Here is a 16,412-nt window from a genome sequence, read left to right as displayed (position 1 = left end):
TGAGTAGCTGGGACTACAGGCGCCCGCCACCTCGCCCGGCTAGTTTTTTGTATTTTTTTAGTAGAGACGGGGTTTTACCGTGTTAGCCAGGATGGTCTCCATCTCCTGACCTCGTGATCCGCCCGCCTCGGCCTCCCAAAGTGCTGGGATTACAGGCTTGAACCACCGCGCCCAGCCATATTCATTTTTAAGAGGTAGAAAGCGTGGGGTTAATTATTGCATTTTAAAAGTAAGAAAGTGAACATCTTTGAGTGAAGACCTTCCCAAGGTTACACAGAGGGGAAGTGGGCAGACAGGTAGACCTGAGCACATTTCTCTGGACTCCAGTGTCAGGTGTCTCACCTCTACTGTCCTCAGGGAAGAGGGTCCAAGTGCATCAGTAAGTATGGTGAAAGGTGAAAGAGACATTGATCTTGGATGGAGAGAAATAGGGCAAAGCTGTAAAGGTTATCAATTTTTGTTATCACTAGGAGTGAAAGCTGGACACTGAAGAAGCCAAAACCTGTTTCCAAGAAACTGAAGAGTGTATTCAAAGCACCAGATCTCAGTAGGATATTGCAAGTTCACAAAGGTAAGGGGATTCAGAGGAAGACTGTGAGTGTGGATTTCTTAGTATCAGGGCTCAATAGGGAAGCAGGTGGTTTTTTTCAGTTAGGATATAGGAGAGGAGGTGGGCCAGAGAAGGAGGAAAATCCTGTGCGGTAGATGTGGTCCTATCTTGGGGGAATGGCCAGGTGTCTGATTTATCCTCTCATTCACCAGTGCATAGAATCCCGGTATTCCTCTTTCCTTTCCCTACTCTGGAGAAGAGACAAGTGTTTGTACTTACTTATTTGCTTCTAACAACATCACTGAAACTTTTGTCATTTCAGAGCTGACAGATGTCCAGTGCTACTGGGGTAAGATGATATGGGGTTTTCAAATCACCTCCTTTCAGAATTGTGGTTACTATTAGAACTCATAATCTGAGTCTCATGTGTTCCTCCCCAAACATGTTTATACCCTGTAGTTCTTTTTTTTTTTTTTTTTTTTTTTTTTTTTTGAGACGGAGTCTTGCTCTGCTACCCAGGCTGGAGTGCAGTGGCCGGATCTCAGCTCACTGCAAGCTCCACCTCCCGGGTTTACGCCATTCTCCTGCCTCAGCCTCCCGAGTAGCTGGGACTACAGGCGCCCGCCTCGTCGCCCGGCTAGTTTTTTGTATTTTAAGTAGAGACAGGGTTTCACCGTATTAGCCAGGATGGTCTCGATCTCCTGACCTCGTGATCCACCCGTCTCAGCCTCCCAAAGTGCTGGGATTACAGGCTTGAGCCACCATACCCTGTAGTTCTTAAATGTCCTACTAACCTCTGACTATCAGCACAAGTTCCATTTGATATCGACACAAATTCCACTTTCAATATGTCTCTTCTCAATGCCATAAGACACACCTATCCCATATTCTTCACTTGACTATGTAATTTTTTCTACAGTGGACATGATGCTGAATCCAGACAGTGCCACTCCGAATGTTGCTGTTTCTGTGGATCAGAGGCAAGTGGCAACTGTACGCACCCTCACATTTAAGAATTCAAATCCACGTGATTTTTCTGCTTTTGGTGTCTTGGGCTGCCAATATTTCTCTTCAGGGAAATATTACTGGGAAGTAGATGTGTCTGGAAAGATTGCCTGGATCCTGGGCGTACACAGTAAAATAAGTAGTCCTAATAAAAGGAAGAGCTCTGGGTTTGTTTTTGATCCGAGTGTAAATTATGCAAATGTTTATTCCAAATACAGACCTCAATATGGCTACTGGGTTATAGGATTACAGAATACATGTGAATATAATGCTTTTGAGGACTCCTCCTCTGCTGATCCCAAGGTTTTGACTCTCTTTATGGCTGTGCCTCCCTGCCGTGTTGGGGTTTTCCTAAACTATGAGGCGGGCATTGTTTCATTTTTCAATGTCACAAACCATGGAGCACTCATCTACAAGTTCTCTGGATGTCGCTTTTCTCAACCTGCTTATCCGTATTTCAATCCTTGGAACTGCCTAGTCCCCATGACCCTGTGCCCACCGAGCTCCTGAGTGTTCTCATTCCCTTACCCTCTTCTGCATAGTAGCCCTTGTGCTGAGACTCAGATTCTGCACCTGAGTTCATCTCCACTGAGACCATCTCTTCCTTTCTTTCCCCTTCTTTTACTTAGCATGTCTTTGTATTCATTTGCTAGGGCTTCCAAAACAAAGTGTCATAGACTGCTGATTTAAACTGTAATTGTATTGTTGTACTGTGGGCTGGAAATCCAAAATCTAGGTTTCAGCAGAGTTGGTTCTTTCTGAGGTCTGCAAGGAAGGGCTTTGTTCCATGCCTCGTCTCCTTGTAGATGGCATCTTCTTCCTGTGACTCTTCACATTGTCTGTATGTACATCTCTGTGCCCAGGTTTTCTCTTTTCATTAAGACACCAGTCATACTGGCTCAGGGCCCACTGCTAATGCCTTAATGAAATCATTAAAACATTATATTCTCCACAAAGACCTTATTTCCAAATAAGGTAATATTCGGAGGTATTGGGAATAAAAACTCCAACATATAAATTTGAGGAAGTCAGTTTAACTTGTAACAATCTTATCCTTTCTTGCAAGAGATGCTTGTACATTATTATTCCTAGTATCTTGGTTTCATTAGTAGTAAATAATATATTTTTTTTGTATTTGCAAGGGAAATACATCTAATCCCTCCTATAGAAAGAACAGTATTACTGTAATTCCTTTGCAATCTCTTGTCTTCCTCATTTACTCTGCCCCTTAAAAGATTGAAGAAAGAGAAACTTGTCAACTCATATCTAGCAAAGTACATAAGAATCTGTCACTAAATAATGTATCTTTGAGAATGTGTTGGTTTACCGGTGACACCCCATATTCATCACAAAATTAAAGCAAGAATTCCATAGTAATTTATTTACTAATAGTGGATTTTTAATGCTCAGAGTTTCTGAGGTCAAATTTTATCTTTTCACTTACAAGCTCTATGATCTTAAATAGCTTATTTAATGCTTTTGGTGTATTTTCCTCAAATTAATATTGGTGTTCAAGACTGTATCTAATTCCTCTGATAACTTTGAGAAACAAACTTTTATTAAATGTAAAGCACTTTTCTATGAATTTTAAATATAAAAATAAATATTGTTCTGATTATTACTGAAAAAATGTCAGCCATTTCAATGTCTTGGGAAACAATTTTTTGTTTTTGTTCTGTTTTCTTTTTGCTTCAATAAAACAATACTTGGCTCTACTGAAGTCTCATTCTTCAGTTTCCAAAATCTGGCTGCAGGTAATATGAGTTTCCATACATCCAGTAAAGAAGGTCATGTCTAGGCTCAGCTGTCCTTGATAAGAGACGACCTTATGCTGTTCAGATGTTTTTCTCATAATGAAGCACTTGAGTGCACCATTGCATTTACCATCCTATGTACTTTTCTTCTTTTTTTTTTCTTTTTTTTTAAGGTCTTTTTTCAAACACAGGATGAGTAGTAGAACTACCTAGGATAGCAAAGACACAAAACATTCTTAAAGAAATATATTGTATTAGTCGGGGTTCTCCAGAGAAACAGAACAATAAGAGAGATATATATATATATATGAGGAATTGGCTCACTTGATTATGGAAGCTAAGACTTCCCATTATCTGCCATCTGGAAGCCAGAGACCCACAAAGCTGGTGATATAAGTCAGTGTGGCTCTGAAGTCTTAAGAACCAGGGAGCTGATGGTATAAATGCCAGTACAAAGGCAGAAAAAGATGAGGTGACATGTCTCAGCTCAAGCACTGAGGCAGGAAAAGAAGCAAATATCTTATTCCTTGACTCTTTCTCCTACTCAGGTCCTTTATGGATTAGATGATGTCTAGCAACTTGGGGGAAGGCAAACTTTGGAGAGGTAGACATTACTGAGTCCAGCAATTCAAGTGCTAATCTTTTTCAGAAACACTCTTACAAATAAAACCAGGCATACTCTTAAAAATAGAACCAGAAATAATGTTTAATCCGGACACTCTATGGCCAGTCAAATTAGCATGTAAAATTAACCATCAGGTATTCATTATAAATTAGGGCAGGTTATGCCACTGTACAGAATTCACATCAAGATTTGTAGGACTTTGAAGAAAGAGGAATAGTGTGAAAGTTCCTGGCTTGAGATTGATATAAACATGGATACACATTCATATATCTATACATACAGGTATAGATACATATAATATGTATAAATATATATACACATATGAACATTATCCAAGATAGTCTGTACAAATATCATAAAAAAGAGATTTTTCTTTTTTTTCTTTTTTTTTTCTGAGATGGAGTTTTGCTGTTGTTGCCCAGGCTGGAATGCAATGGGATGATCTTGGCTTACTAAAATGGCACGATATCGACTCACTGCAACCTCTGCCTCCTGGGTTCAAGTGATTCTCCTGCCTTAGCCTCCCGAATAGCTGGGATTACAGGCACGTGCCACCATATCCGGCTAATTTTTTTTTTTTTTTGTATTTTTAGTAGAGATAGGGCTTCGCCATGTTGGCTAGGCTGGTCTCGAACTGCTGACCTCAGGTGATTCGCATGCCTTGGCCTCCCAAAGTGCTGGGATTACAGGTGTGAGCTACCGTGCCTGGCCAAGGATAAATTTATATAAAGGGGTTGAAGGAATTGATAAACTGTTAGAGTTTTCCTGATGGTCTCAAAGATATTGAGTAGAAGAGGCAGGATTAATACCAGGCCTGTGTTACTAAGCACCTGTGCTCACTCCTCTGTACCACACCACCATGGAGAAGGCAGCAGCCAATTTCCCAGGAGATGGGGACAGAAGGGGGAGCCCAGGAAATGCTGATCTGCAGGAGTTTTAAGAAAAACTTTAGGTGCCATCAAATGTAAATTGATATTCTGAATACATATAGTCATAAATGAGGAATAAGGACGTGGAAGCACTTTATGACAAGTATGCTATTGCAGATGACATAAAGAAAATGTTCCCTTCCTTTGGTGTAGAGGATGAACATTATAATTGAATGGTTACAAACTTGCATTCTGAAAACAGTTGGAATTTTACATAATGATGACACAGCCACCTAGTGGCCCTTATAAGACCTACCTGGCAGTGATATTATGAGAATTAAATAACAGTATATTTGTAATAACTTCAGCTATTTTATGGAACATATGCACTGACACAGAGTGGTATACATTATTTTTTTCTTGGATTCTTTTCTCTGACTTGAGATAAATAATTTTAAGAATGCATATTAATTTACTTTTGAAACAATTAACTCTGTTTTAAGAAACAGAATAATCTGAGTAAAGGATCACAGTCCTTAACATTTTCAATTCAATTATAAATAAATATTATATTATTGTACAGTATTTTACCCATGCACGTAAAAGTTGCATTAGCTTTCTTTGCTGCATAAAAATAGGCTATTGCAAATTTAGTAGCAAGATAAATGTAAGATAATTATCTTACAGTATCTGCATATCAGAAGTCTAGACCCAGCTTAAATGGGGTTTCTCCTTCACGATCTCTCCATAATGAACTCACAGTGCCAGCTGGGATGAGTCTTCATGTGAAGGTTGGAGTAGGGAAGGATCCATTTTCAAGCTAACTTAGGTTATTAGTAGAATTCAGTTCCTTGCTTGTGTAGGACCTAGGCCCTCTGATCCTGAAGACTGCCTGAAGTTTTTTGCTACATGAACCTCTTAACAGGTGGTTCACACTATGGTGGTTGCCTCTTCAAGGCCACAGGAGAAGGAGACTATTCCAGTGAGAAGGCCTTACATAATATAAGACAACCATGGTAGTAACATCCCATAACTTTTGCCACATACCATTGATTATAAGGAATTCAGAAATTTTGCCCACTCTAAAAGGGAAGAAATTGCGTAAAGGCATGAGTATAAAGAGGTGGAAATTAGTGGGTGTCTGTTCGTTACAGAGGGCTTGGAGAAAGCTAGTGAAACAGTTCTCTAGCCACTGCTTAGGGCCCTAAGGGAATAGGCAGTGGGCTTCTGCAAGCCATGTTAACTCTACTCAGGTCTCTGGCCCTGATAAATACCCTGTAGTGCAGCAAGTTGTTGCAACTTCAAAGGAAAGAAAAGGTGAGATGGCTTTGCCCAGCAGCCCTAAAGAGACCTTAGAGACTTACTTAAATGCCCTCCAGAGATAATCTTGCTATAGTTAGTAAGCAAGACTAGCACAGTATAGGGTGACTTATTACAGACCTCATTCTTCAGAGTGCCCTGACAGTGGCTGCTGCCTTGATAACAGCACACAAGCAGCACAGCAGCAGCCACATCCTTCTGGGCAGCGCCAGAAAGCTTGTGGGAAGCCTGAGCTGAGCTCAAATCAGCCGTCTCTGCATGGTTCCCAGAAGTTCTGGCCATAAAACAGCCATCTACCTGGACCATGCTCCACTCAGCTCTCCAATCCCTCCCTCCATCCCAGAAAACGTGTCTAAACCTTTATAGACAGTCTCTGTGACTCATCTAAGGTGCTTTCCCCTGCCTCTCTCGATGGATCTGGGGGTGAGTTAGAGGGCCCTGTTTTGCCCAGATTTCTCAGCTTTCAGAAATAAACAAAACTGGGACTTAAGGTGATGTTCCTCTGTTCCTAGGAGGTACCAGAGGCTCTATGCCAAGGTTAACGTTCAATAAACAGATAAAAGAAAATTGTACTTCTTGGACATTTTAGATACTGGTGCACAGTTGACTATGACCCGTGTGATTCCGAACACTAAGATGAGGGAAAAATAGATAATGCTTGCTGGTTTGGAGTCTGAGGCAACCACTACTGTTAAAACAAAATTTATGATACTTCCTAAAATGTACAGTAAGAAAGACTTTATTTAAAGAGTAGAAGAGATTGAACTCAACTGTAAATACAGTAAATTCTCACTTAACATCACTGAGAGGTTTTTGGAAATGGTGACTTTAAGTGAAACAACACACAACAGATCCTCAATGTCATTTTGTTCAACTACGTTTTGTTCTAACATTGATGAAAAAAGGAAAATTGGTTTTTTTAGATGTCATTTCACTTAGACCTGCAGTTTCCAAGAACCTATAAACAACCTTAAGTGAGGGCTTACTGCACAATAAACCAAGGTGCAGAGTAGGGGATCAGTGGATAAAAAACTACTAAGAGGTTGGGTAATTTTTTGCTAAACTGACCTAATAGAATTTTTGCTGAAGGCAGGCCAGAGTGTTAAGATATCAAGGATGGTCAGACCAAGAGTGAGGAATTTTTGATAAACTGATTCAATAAGATTTTTCGTAAAACTGGATGATGCAGAGAAGAACACAAAAGATCAAAAGTCAGGGCCCAGTTGAGAAAAGATTTCAGAGGAGCCTGACAGGAGTATGGTTAAGAAGAGAATATTTGTCACCACCCAGATTTGCCCAAGCTTGATTATGAATGGATATCTTCAGGCCCCTGTAGCCTTTACTGCTATGGCTCCTGCTGCTGAACGTATTATTGGTACTGGCTAATTGTCTATTTGCACCTCTGCTAGTCTTAACCCCTAAACCATAATGGGAACTGCCACTGTTAGGTACATCATTTTAGCAGGGCATGTTGTAAGACTGTAAACCTACCCGACTATAGCCAGGTATAGCCTGAGCTATAGCTAATGACATGATCGTTTTAGTAGGTCTTGGACTGGAATATAAAACAAGCCCCTTCAGTGGATATTTGGATAAAGCAAATTTGGATAAAATCAGTTCTCTTCCTAATAAATTTTGTTACCCATGTAGATGCTCACTAGAGAGATCTCTACACTTGACCAAAAAAAAAAAAAAAAAAAAAAAAAAAAAAAAAAAAAAAAACAAAAACAAACAAACAAAAAAAAAATCAAAAAATCATCAACCAGCAGACCAGGCTTGTCAACCAAACATGGAGAATAAACTAAGTTTTTATCCACTCCAGAATTAAAAGCAAAACTATATGATAATTTAAATAAATGCAGAAAAAGCTATCAATAAAGTCTAACATTCCTTCATGATAAAAACCCTGAACAGATTTGGCATCAAAGAAACATATCTCAAAATAATAAGGGCCATCTATAGAAACCCCACAGCCAACATTATACTGAATGGGCAGAAGTTGGAAGCATTTCCTTTGAAAACTGGAACAAGACAAAGATGGCTATTTCAGGACTCCTATTTGACGTTAATACTGGAAGTCCTAGCCAGAGAAGTCAGACAAGACAAAGAAATAAAATGAATTCAAATAGGAAAAGAAGTCAAATTACCTCTCTTCACTGATGATGTGATTCCATACTATGAAACCCTTAAGACTTGGCCAAAAGGCTACTAGAACTGACAAATAATTTTAGCAAGGTTTCAGGACACAAAACCAATGTACAAAAATCGGTGACATTTCTATACGACAAGAATATCCAGGTTGAGAGTCACATTAATAACACAATCCCATTTACAATAGCCACAAAGAAAATAAAATACCTTGGAATACAGCTAAGCAAAGAGGTGAAAGATGTCCACAAGGAGAGCTACAAAACATTGCTGATAGAAATCAGCAGATTTCAAGAGATGACACAAATAAATGGAAAAACATTCTATGCTCATGGATTGGAAGAATAATGTCATTGAAATTGCCATACTTCCCGAATAAATTTACAGATTCAACACTATTCCCATCAAACTACCAACATCTTTCTTCACAGAATAGCCAAAGAAATTCTAAGCAAAAAAAAAAAAAAAAAAAAAAAAAAAAAAAGCTGGAGGTATCACGTAATCTGACTTCTAACTATATAATAAGGCTGCAGTAACCAAAACAGCATGTTACTGGCACAAAATGGACACATAGATCAATGGAACCAAATAGAAAACTCAGAAATAAAGCCACACACCAACAACCATCTGATCTTCAACAAAGGCTGACAGAAAAAAAAAGCAATGAGAAAGAACTCCTTATTCAATAATGTGATGGGATAACTGGCTAACCATGTGCAGGAGAATGAAACTGGACACTTAACTTTTACCATATAAAAAATTAATTCAAGATNTATAGATGACACAAATAAATGGAAAACATTCTATGCTCATGGATTGGAAGAATAATGTCATTGAAATTGCCATACTTCCCGAATAAATTTACAGATTCAACACTATTCCCATCAAACTACCAACATCTTTCTTCACAGAATAGCCAAAGAAATTCTAAGCAAAAAAAAAAAAAAAAAAAAAAAAAAAAAAAAAAAAAAAAAAAAAAAAAAAAAGCTGGAGGTATCACGTAATCTGACTTCTAACTATATAATAAGGCTGCAGTAACCAAAACAGCATGTTACTGGCACAAAATGGACACATAGATCAATGGAACCAAATAGAAAACTCAGAAATAAAGCCACACACCAACAACCATCTGATCTTCAACAAAGGCTGACAGAAAAAAAAAGCAATGAGAAAGAACTCCTTATTCAATAATGTGATGGGATAACTGGCTAACCATGTGCAGGAGAATGAAACTGGACACTTAACTTTTACCATATAAAAAATTAATTCAAGATGGATTAAAGGCTGGGTGCCATGGCTCTTGCTTATAATCCCAGCACTTTGGGAGGCTTAGGCAGGAGGATTGCTTGAGCCCAGGAGTTTCAGACCAGCCTGGGCAACATAACAAGACCCCATCTCTACAAAAAATTTAAAAATTAGTCAGAGTTGGTATCATGCACCTGTAGTCCAAGCTACTAGGGAAACTGAGGTAGGAGGATCACTCAAACCTGGGAGGTTGAGGCTGCAGAGAGCTGTAATTGTACCATTGAACTCTAGCCTGAGTGACAGAGAAAGACCCTGTCTCAAAAAAAGAGGAGATAAAGATTTAAATGTAAGATCTCAAACTGTAAATATCCTAGAAGAAAACTAAAGAAATACCCTTGTTGACATCAGCGTTGGCAAAAAATTTTTGGCTAAGTCCCACAAAACAATTGTAACAAAACAAAAATTGACAAGTGAGACCTACAGAGCTTCTGCACAGCAAAAGAAACTGTCAATGGAGTAAGCAGGCAACCTGCAGAATGGGAGAAAATATTTGCAAACTATGCATCTGAGAAAGGTCTAGTACCCAAAATCCATAATAAATTTAAACAAATCAACAAGCAAAAAACAAATAACCAAAATAAAAAGGGGAAAAAGTCGTGCACAGACACTTCTCAAAATAATACATACAAGCAGCCAACAAGCATATGAAAAAATGCTCAATATCACTAATTATCAGAGAAATACATATCAAAACCACAATCAGATACCACCTCACAGTCATCTGAATGGCTATTCTTAAAAAGTCCAAAAGCAAAACAAAAACAAAAACAAAACAAAACAAAACAAAAACAAAAACAAAACCAACAAAAAAAGCCCCAACAGATCTGACAAGGCTGCAGAGAAAGGAGAACATTTGTACGCTGTTGGTGGGAATGTAAATTAGTTAAGCCACTGTAGAAAGCAGCTTGGAGATTTCTCAAAGAATTTAAAACAGAGCTACCATTGGACCCAGCAATCCCATTACTGTGTATATACTCAAAAGGAAAATAGATCATTATACCAAAAAGACACATGCTTTCAAATGTTCATTGCTGTGCTATTTATAATAGCAGACATGTAATCAACCTAGGTACCTATCAATGGTAGATTAGATAAAGAAAATGTGGAATACTATGCAGCCATAAGAAATGATGATATCATGTCCTTTGTTGCAACATGAGCTGGGTGCTATATTCCAAAGCAAATTAATGCAAGAACAGAAAACTAAATGCTGCATGTTCTTCCTTATAAGTGGGAGGCCAGCACTGAGCATACATTTACATAAATAAGGAAACAATAGACACTGTGGACTACTAGAGGGGGCAGGTAGCGGGGGAGATATGAGCTGAAAAACTACCTGTTGGGTACTACATTCCCACCTGGGTGCAATATGCCAAGTAGCAAACCTGCATATGTGCCCCCTTTATCTAAAATAAATGTTTAATTAAAAAAAATTAGAGCAATAAGTGTGGAAAATATATTTTACAAATGATGAGACTATGCAGAATAATGTCCTCCCGTAGAAATTGTCATCTCAAACCCCAGAACCTGTGATTATGTTGGGTTACATGGCAAAAGAGAATCATCAGATGAAATTTAGATGAAAGTAATTGATAAACCGTAAACTAATGTATAAACCAGAGATTATCCTGGTTTATTGGATGGCTCAGATACAGTAATAAGAGTTCTTAAAAGCAGAAGAGGCCTGTAGTCCCAGCTACTTGGGAGGCTGAGGCAGGAGAATCACTTAAACCCTGGAGGTAGAGGTTGCAGTGAGCCGAGATCACACCACTGCACTCCAGCCTGGGCGACAGAGTGAGACTCCATCACAAAAAAAAAAAAAAAAAAAAGAAAAAAAGAAAAAAAAAAACAGCAGAAGAGGAAGTGAGAATGAAGAAGTCAGTGGAAAATATGACTTAAAATGTGGCAGAAATGTAGAAGTAACGTTGCTGACTTTGAAGAGGAAAGAAAGGAGCTTCTAGAGGCTGGAAAAGCAAGGAATCAAATTTTCTTCTAGTTTTTTTCAAAAGACATGCAGTTTTCCATACACCTTGCTTTTAGTCCAATGAGACTCATGCCAGACTCCTGAACTACAAAACTATAGTTCATGATACATTTGTGTCATTTTAAGCTGTGAAGTTTGTGGTAATTTTTTATAGTGAGTATAGGACCCTGATATATTCTGCTTCTAAAAACGGGAGGTATTTGTATGTTTTAAGAACATAGGAACATTTTAATCCATTATTGAGGAAACCAAAAGAGGCTATATTAATGAGAAGATATATGATATTTAAAATATTTATAGTATGAATATACAGTATTATAAACATAGCAAATATTTCTATATTGACAAAAAGATTCAGTGCAATCTAAATGCTAGTGTGTGTGTCTGTGTGTGTGTGTGTGTGTGTGTGTGTGTTGCCAATTAAGAACTGCTTATGAAACTTTCTTGGCAATGCTAAGTACCAAGAATGGCTAAAAAATAAATAAAAATAAATAATTGGAGGGTTTACCTTCCAAAATCAAGTATTTAGAAAATCTCAGTTGTATTTGTATAGCATTGGTGCAAGTTTACACAAATACACTAATTAAAGAATACTGAACATACAGAAAACTTCTTATGCTTTTGAGAATTCTATCTGAACTGACTGAGTTTGATTTGTCTTAAGCTGAATCCCCTAGGAATCTGATATCCACAGGTTACTACTGAAACCCCAAGATACATTCCATCTCAAGGGAAAATAGTTAATACGGTTAGTCCTATCCCTTTTGTGGGAATAGAAAATAGAGGGGCTCTGATAACCTGTCATCTTCTGGGAACATGAGAAAATGCATAAATATTTTCATTATACCCCTTAATAGAATTTTCATCAGCCTAAAGCTTTTACTTGCATCCTTCTAAATAGATACTTCCTACTAACCCTGTGAACCAGAAGAAAAGACTTGAGCCCGGTAAGTAGAAAACTGCTGGCAATTAACAAGAAGAAAAACCCTACACTGCTACACTGGCTCTTTGATTTTTTTTTTTTTTTTTTTTTTTTTTTTTTTTTTTTGAGACGGAGTCCCTCTCTGTCGCCCAGGCTGGAATGCAGTGGCCGGATCTCAGCTCACTGCAAGCTCCGCCTCCCGGGTTTACGCCATTCTCCTGCCTCCGCCTCCTGCATCGCTGGGACTACCGGCGCCCGCCACCTCGCCCGGCTAGTTTTTTGTATTTTTTAGTAGAGACGGGGTTTCACCGTGTTAGCCAGGATGGTCTCGATCTCCTGACCTTGTGATCCGCCCGTCTCGGCCTCCCAAAGTGCTGGGATTACAGGCTTGAGCCACCGCGCCCAGCCGGCTCTTTGATTTTGTAAAATAACAGAGCCTTTACTTTAATCAATGTTCAAATAGAGGTTGTGTCCTAGAGGACATGGCCCTGGGAGAAATAGGTTTTTATGACATCAATGATTCTATTATAAGGAGATAAATAATGGTAAGAGAATATTGATTTCACGTGTAGACCAGCTAATGTGACCAGTGGTGCAAAAGGGAACTCAGAAGAAAAGAGGGACTGGGTGTTGTGGTGCATCCCTTTAATCCCAGCACTTTGGGAGGTTGAGGTGGGTGGATTGCACCAGATCAGGAGTTGGAGACTAGCCTGGGCCACATAGTGAGACCTCGTCTCTAAAAAAAATACAACAATTTTCTAGGCATAGTGATACATATCTGTAGCCCCAGCTACTTGGGAGGCTGAGATGGGAGGATTGCTTGAGCCTGGGAGGCAGAGGCTGCAGTGAGCTAAAAGAGCTCTTTGGGTAGAAGAAATGAGATCAGAGTAGGATTTGACTGAACCAACAAACCTTAGTTTGGATGTTTTCTTTTGGCTTTCCTTCATAGTTTTAATAACTAGTTATTAATTTTTCTCACCTTTAAATGTATTCCCTGTAACCCCGGTGAAATGTGCTTCCTGTCTGGAGGCAGTGAATCAGTGCTCCAAGAAGCTGAGCTGCAAATTAGCATAAATTATAGAGACATTTTCTTTTTTTCACAGTTTGTTTTAGTCTACTACTTTTTAGACCACAAGAGATCATGTGACCACCAATTTAGGGAGGACTTCATGAAGACTCCGCTGCTATGTGTTATCCCCATAAACTGCATGCCAGTAGGAGTTCAGTCTGAATCAGACCAGGAGATGTAACTTGGAACAGACTTTCATTCAGAGGATTGACTTTTGGCAGTGAGAGCTAGTCACATGTCTCCTAGGAAAATATAATACGCCAACTTCAGCAAATTAATGACTGTCAGGGACAAAATTAAGGGAGGGAAGCTCACCTATGTAAAGCTTTGACTAGGGACTTGGCAGATGTCACTAAATCCTGCTTGGGTTGATCTGCTCTTCCTTATGAAGAAGGCTACAGATCCTCACCAAACAATAATACAGAGCTGGCGTGATATTGCACAAAATCCACTCTTTCCTTAAAAGCTTTTTGAAGGACTTTGTAAATTTGTTGGGGAAGGTAAGACCCAAACCATGGCTTATGTTCTGGGGTGCCTCTCTAATGTTGCGGTTCCTGGTATCATGCCCCTGATTCTTTCCTTTTCAAAAGTACTCTATAAAATAGGTCACACTAGCAAAGTTAAAAGTCAAAGGGTGTTTTCAGTGCAAAAGCTGCCTTCAAGAGTGGGCTCTGTTTAGTACAAAGCTGGAGATTCTCACAGATGAGGTCCAAGCACTGGCAAGCCAGAACTGAAAACACTGGGGTAAAACTTCTTTTATTATTCTTTATTTCATCTTTAGAAGGTATGAATCTGCTCTGCTAGACTTTGCCTAGGACTAATTCCCTTGGTGTTTTCTGTTATGAAGGCATTGTCAGACTCACGGATAGGTAAAGTGGTCTCCTTTACTAACATCAGAGATCCTCCAGAGTTTAGGACATTGACTTTCAAGTCATAAATTATGCTCTGAACTCACTGCTCTCTGCTTGAGTCAGAGTAATGTTGTTCACTTGTCCCTTGTGTTTTCTGATACATACATTTTCTCATATTAACGTTCCAGTAAACATGCGCTCTGAACTATATTTCAATCCCTATGAAATGAAGTTCTACCAAAACACACAGCATTGGAATCTGCCTTTTCTTTTTTCTTCCCTTTTGTTGATTTTCTTTTGTTTTATGCACATTCTTCAGTTTATCAGACCCATTGTCTGAAACATATTTGCTCTATAAAAGTCAGTTGCTCCCCTTTTCTCAGAGCTCATCGTCATCCAGCTTGATATTTTAAATATTTTTATTATTCTCTCTCTCCCTTCCGTGTCTCCCTACTCCTTCTCCTTATACTTGTTTTTTTCCTGTCTTTAAAACCTGAGTCTATCCTTAATAATCTGCATTGAAAAAGAAAAATGGTTAATTATGTTTAATCATATGAAATTGCTGACCTACAAAAATAAAACCATTTCATAGATTTATTAGTAAATATCTAAAGAAATGAGGAGTCTGATGTCAAAGAGAAGGGCAAATGAGGGGTCTGGGGCCAAGAGAAGGGTCAGTTTTAGAGGTGCCAGCTCTTCCTGGGACAGGAGGTGCTTCAGTGTGGTTACACTGGATGTGACAGTTGCAGCCCCCAACAATGTTCAACACTGGCAGTGAACTGTAGGTTTCGCAGCCCATTCTGACAGCTGGTTTGTATTCAGGGCTCAAGAATCAGTGGATCCCAGACTGAAGAGACCATGTATAACTTGAGTTGTTATAACCCCAGTTCCTTTGTCTTTGTTGGAATACCTGGCCTGGAGAAGTTCCACATGTGGATTGGGATTCCCTTTTGTGTCATCTATGTTGTGGCTGTTGTGGGCAATTGCATCCTTCTCTACCTCACTGCAGTTGAGCACAGCCTTCATGAGCCCATGTTTTTCTTCCTCTCTATGCTGGCCACCACAGACCTCATCTTGTCCACTGTCACGGTGCCCAAACTACTCAGTAACTTCTGGATTGGCTCCCAAGAAATAACCTTTTCTGGTTGTCTAACTCAGATGTTCTTCCTCCACTTCAGCTTTGTGGTGGACTCAGCCATTCTGCTGGCTGTGGCATTTGATCGCTATGTGGCCATCTGCTTCCCCTTGAGATATAGCGCCATCCTGACTCCGCAAGTGATCATCAAGCTTATGGTGAGCATTGTTGTGAGAAGCTTCTCCATCATCCTACCACACGTTTTCCTGCTAAAACGGTTACCCTTTTGCAGGACACATATCATCCCTCACACCTACTGTGAGCACACAGGTGTTGCTCAGCTTTCATCTGCAGACATCTCCATCAACATCTGGTATGGGTTTGCTGTACCTCTCATGACTGTCATCTCAGATGTTATCTTCATTGCTGTTTCCTATGCCTTCATCCTTTGTGCTGTATTCCAACTCTCATCCCAGGGTGCCCGCCAAAAAGCCCTCAGCACCTGTGGTTCCCATGTCTGTGTCATCCTCATGTTTTACACCCCTGCCTTCTTCTCCATCCTTGCTCATCGCTTTGGGCAAAGTGTCCCTCAAAATGTGCTTATCCTGTTTGCCAACCTCTATGTGGCCATCCCTCCTGCTCTAAATCCTATTGTTTATGGAATGAAGACAAAGCAGACACAGGACAAATTTATTCTCCTCTTCTCTTTGAAGAAGTCACAATGAGTGGACACTGAAGGAGAAATGTATGTAAAATTGATTTGGTGAAATTTTGTGTAACATGGGACAACATGAAGATAAAGCTATAACTCTTATTAATTTGAAATTTCAGCATTCTACCTATGTGCAAAGTATAGGCAAGAGGGAGAGGGGAGAGAGAAAAATCTTACAAACTTCTAGAAAATAGAGGACTTTTTTTTTTTTTTTTTTTTTTTT

At 39.2% G+C, this 16,412-nt stretch overlaps 2 protein-coding genes across 2 annotated transcripts in view; both read left to right on the top strand.

The window, feature by feature from the left end:
• Positions 1–3,270, top strand: part of TRIM22 (tripartite motif containing 22) — a 20,932-nt gene extending 17,662 nt beyond the window's left edge. The window contains exons 6-8 of the mRNA XM_017887308.1: positions 471–571; positions 873–899; positions 1,470–3,270. Coding sequence (XP_017742797.1) covers positions 471–571; positions 873–899; positions 1,470–2,065 — 724 coding nt within the window. The 3' untranslated portion in view covers positions 2,066–3,270. The remainder of the gene's footprint in view (positions 1–470; positions 572–872; positions 900–1,469) is intronic.
• Positions 3,271–15,260: 11,990 nt separating this feature from the next.
• LOC108538958 (olfactory receptor 52H1-like) lies at positions 15,261–16,202 on the top strand. Its single transcript, XM_017887304.1, has one exon. It carries the CDS (start codon positions 15,261–15,263, stop codon positions 16,200–16,202), a length of 942 nt encoding a protein of 313 aa, XP_017742793.1.
• The last annotated feature ends 210 nt before the right edge of the window (positions 16,203–16,412 follow it).

Source organism: Rhinopithecus bieti, unplaced genomic scaffold, assembly GCF_001698545.2.
Source record: "Rhinopithecus bieti isolate Rb0 unplaced genomic scaffold, ASM169854v2 scaffold_17182, whole genome shotgun sequence".
Taxonomy (NCBI): Eukaryota; Metazoa; Chordata; class Mammalia; order Primates; family Cercopithecidae; genus Rhinopithecus; species Rhinopithecus bieti.
This window is presented reverse-complemented; position numbering and strand designations above follow the sequence as displayed.

Excerpts from the sequence above, each read along its gene's own strand:
- LOC108538958 (XM_017887304.1), top strand. The coding sequence starts at position 15,261 with ATGTATAACTTGAGTTGTTATAACCCCAGTTCCTTTGTCTTTGTTGGA.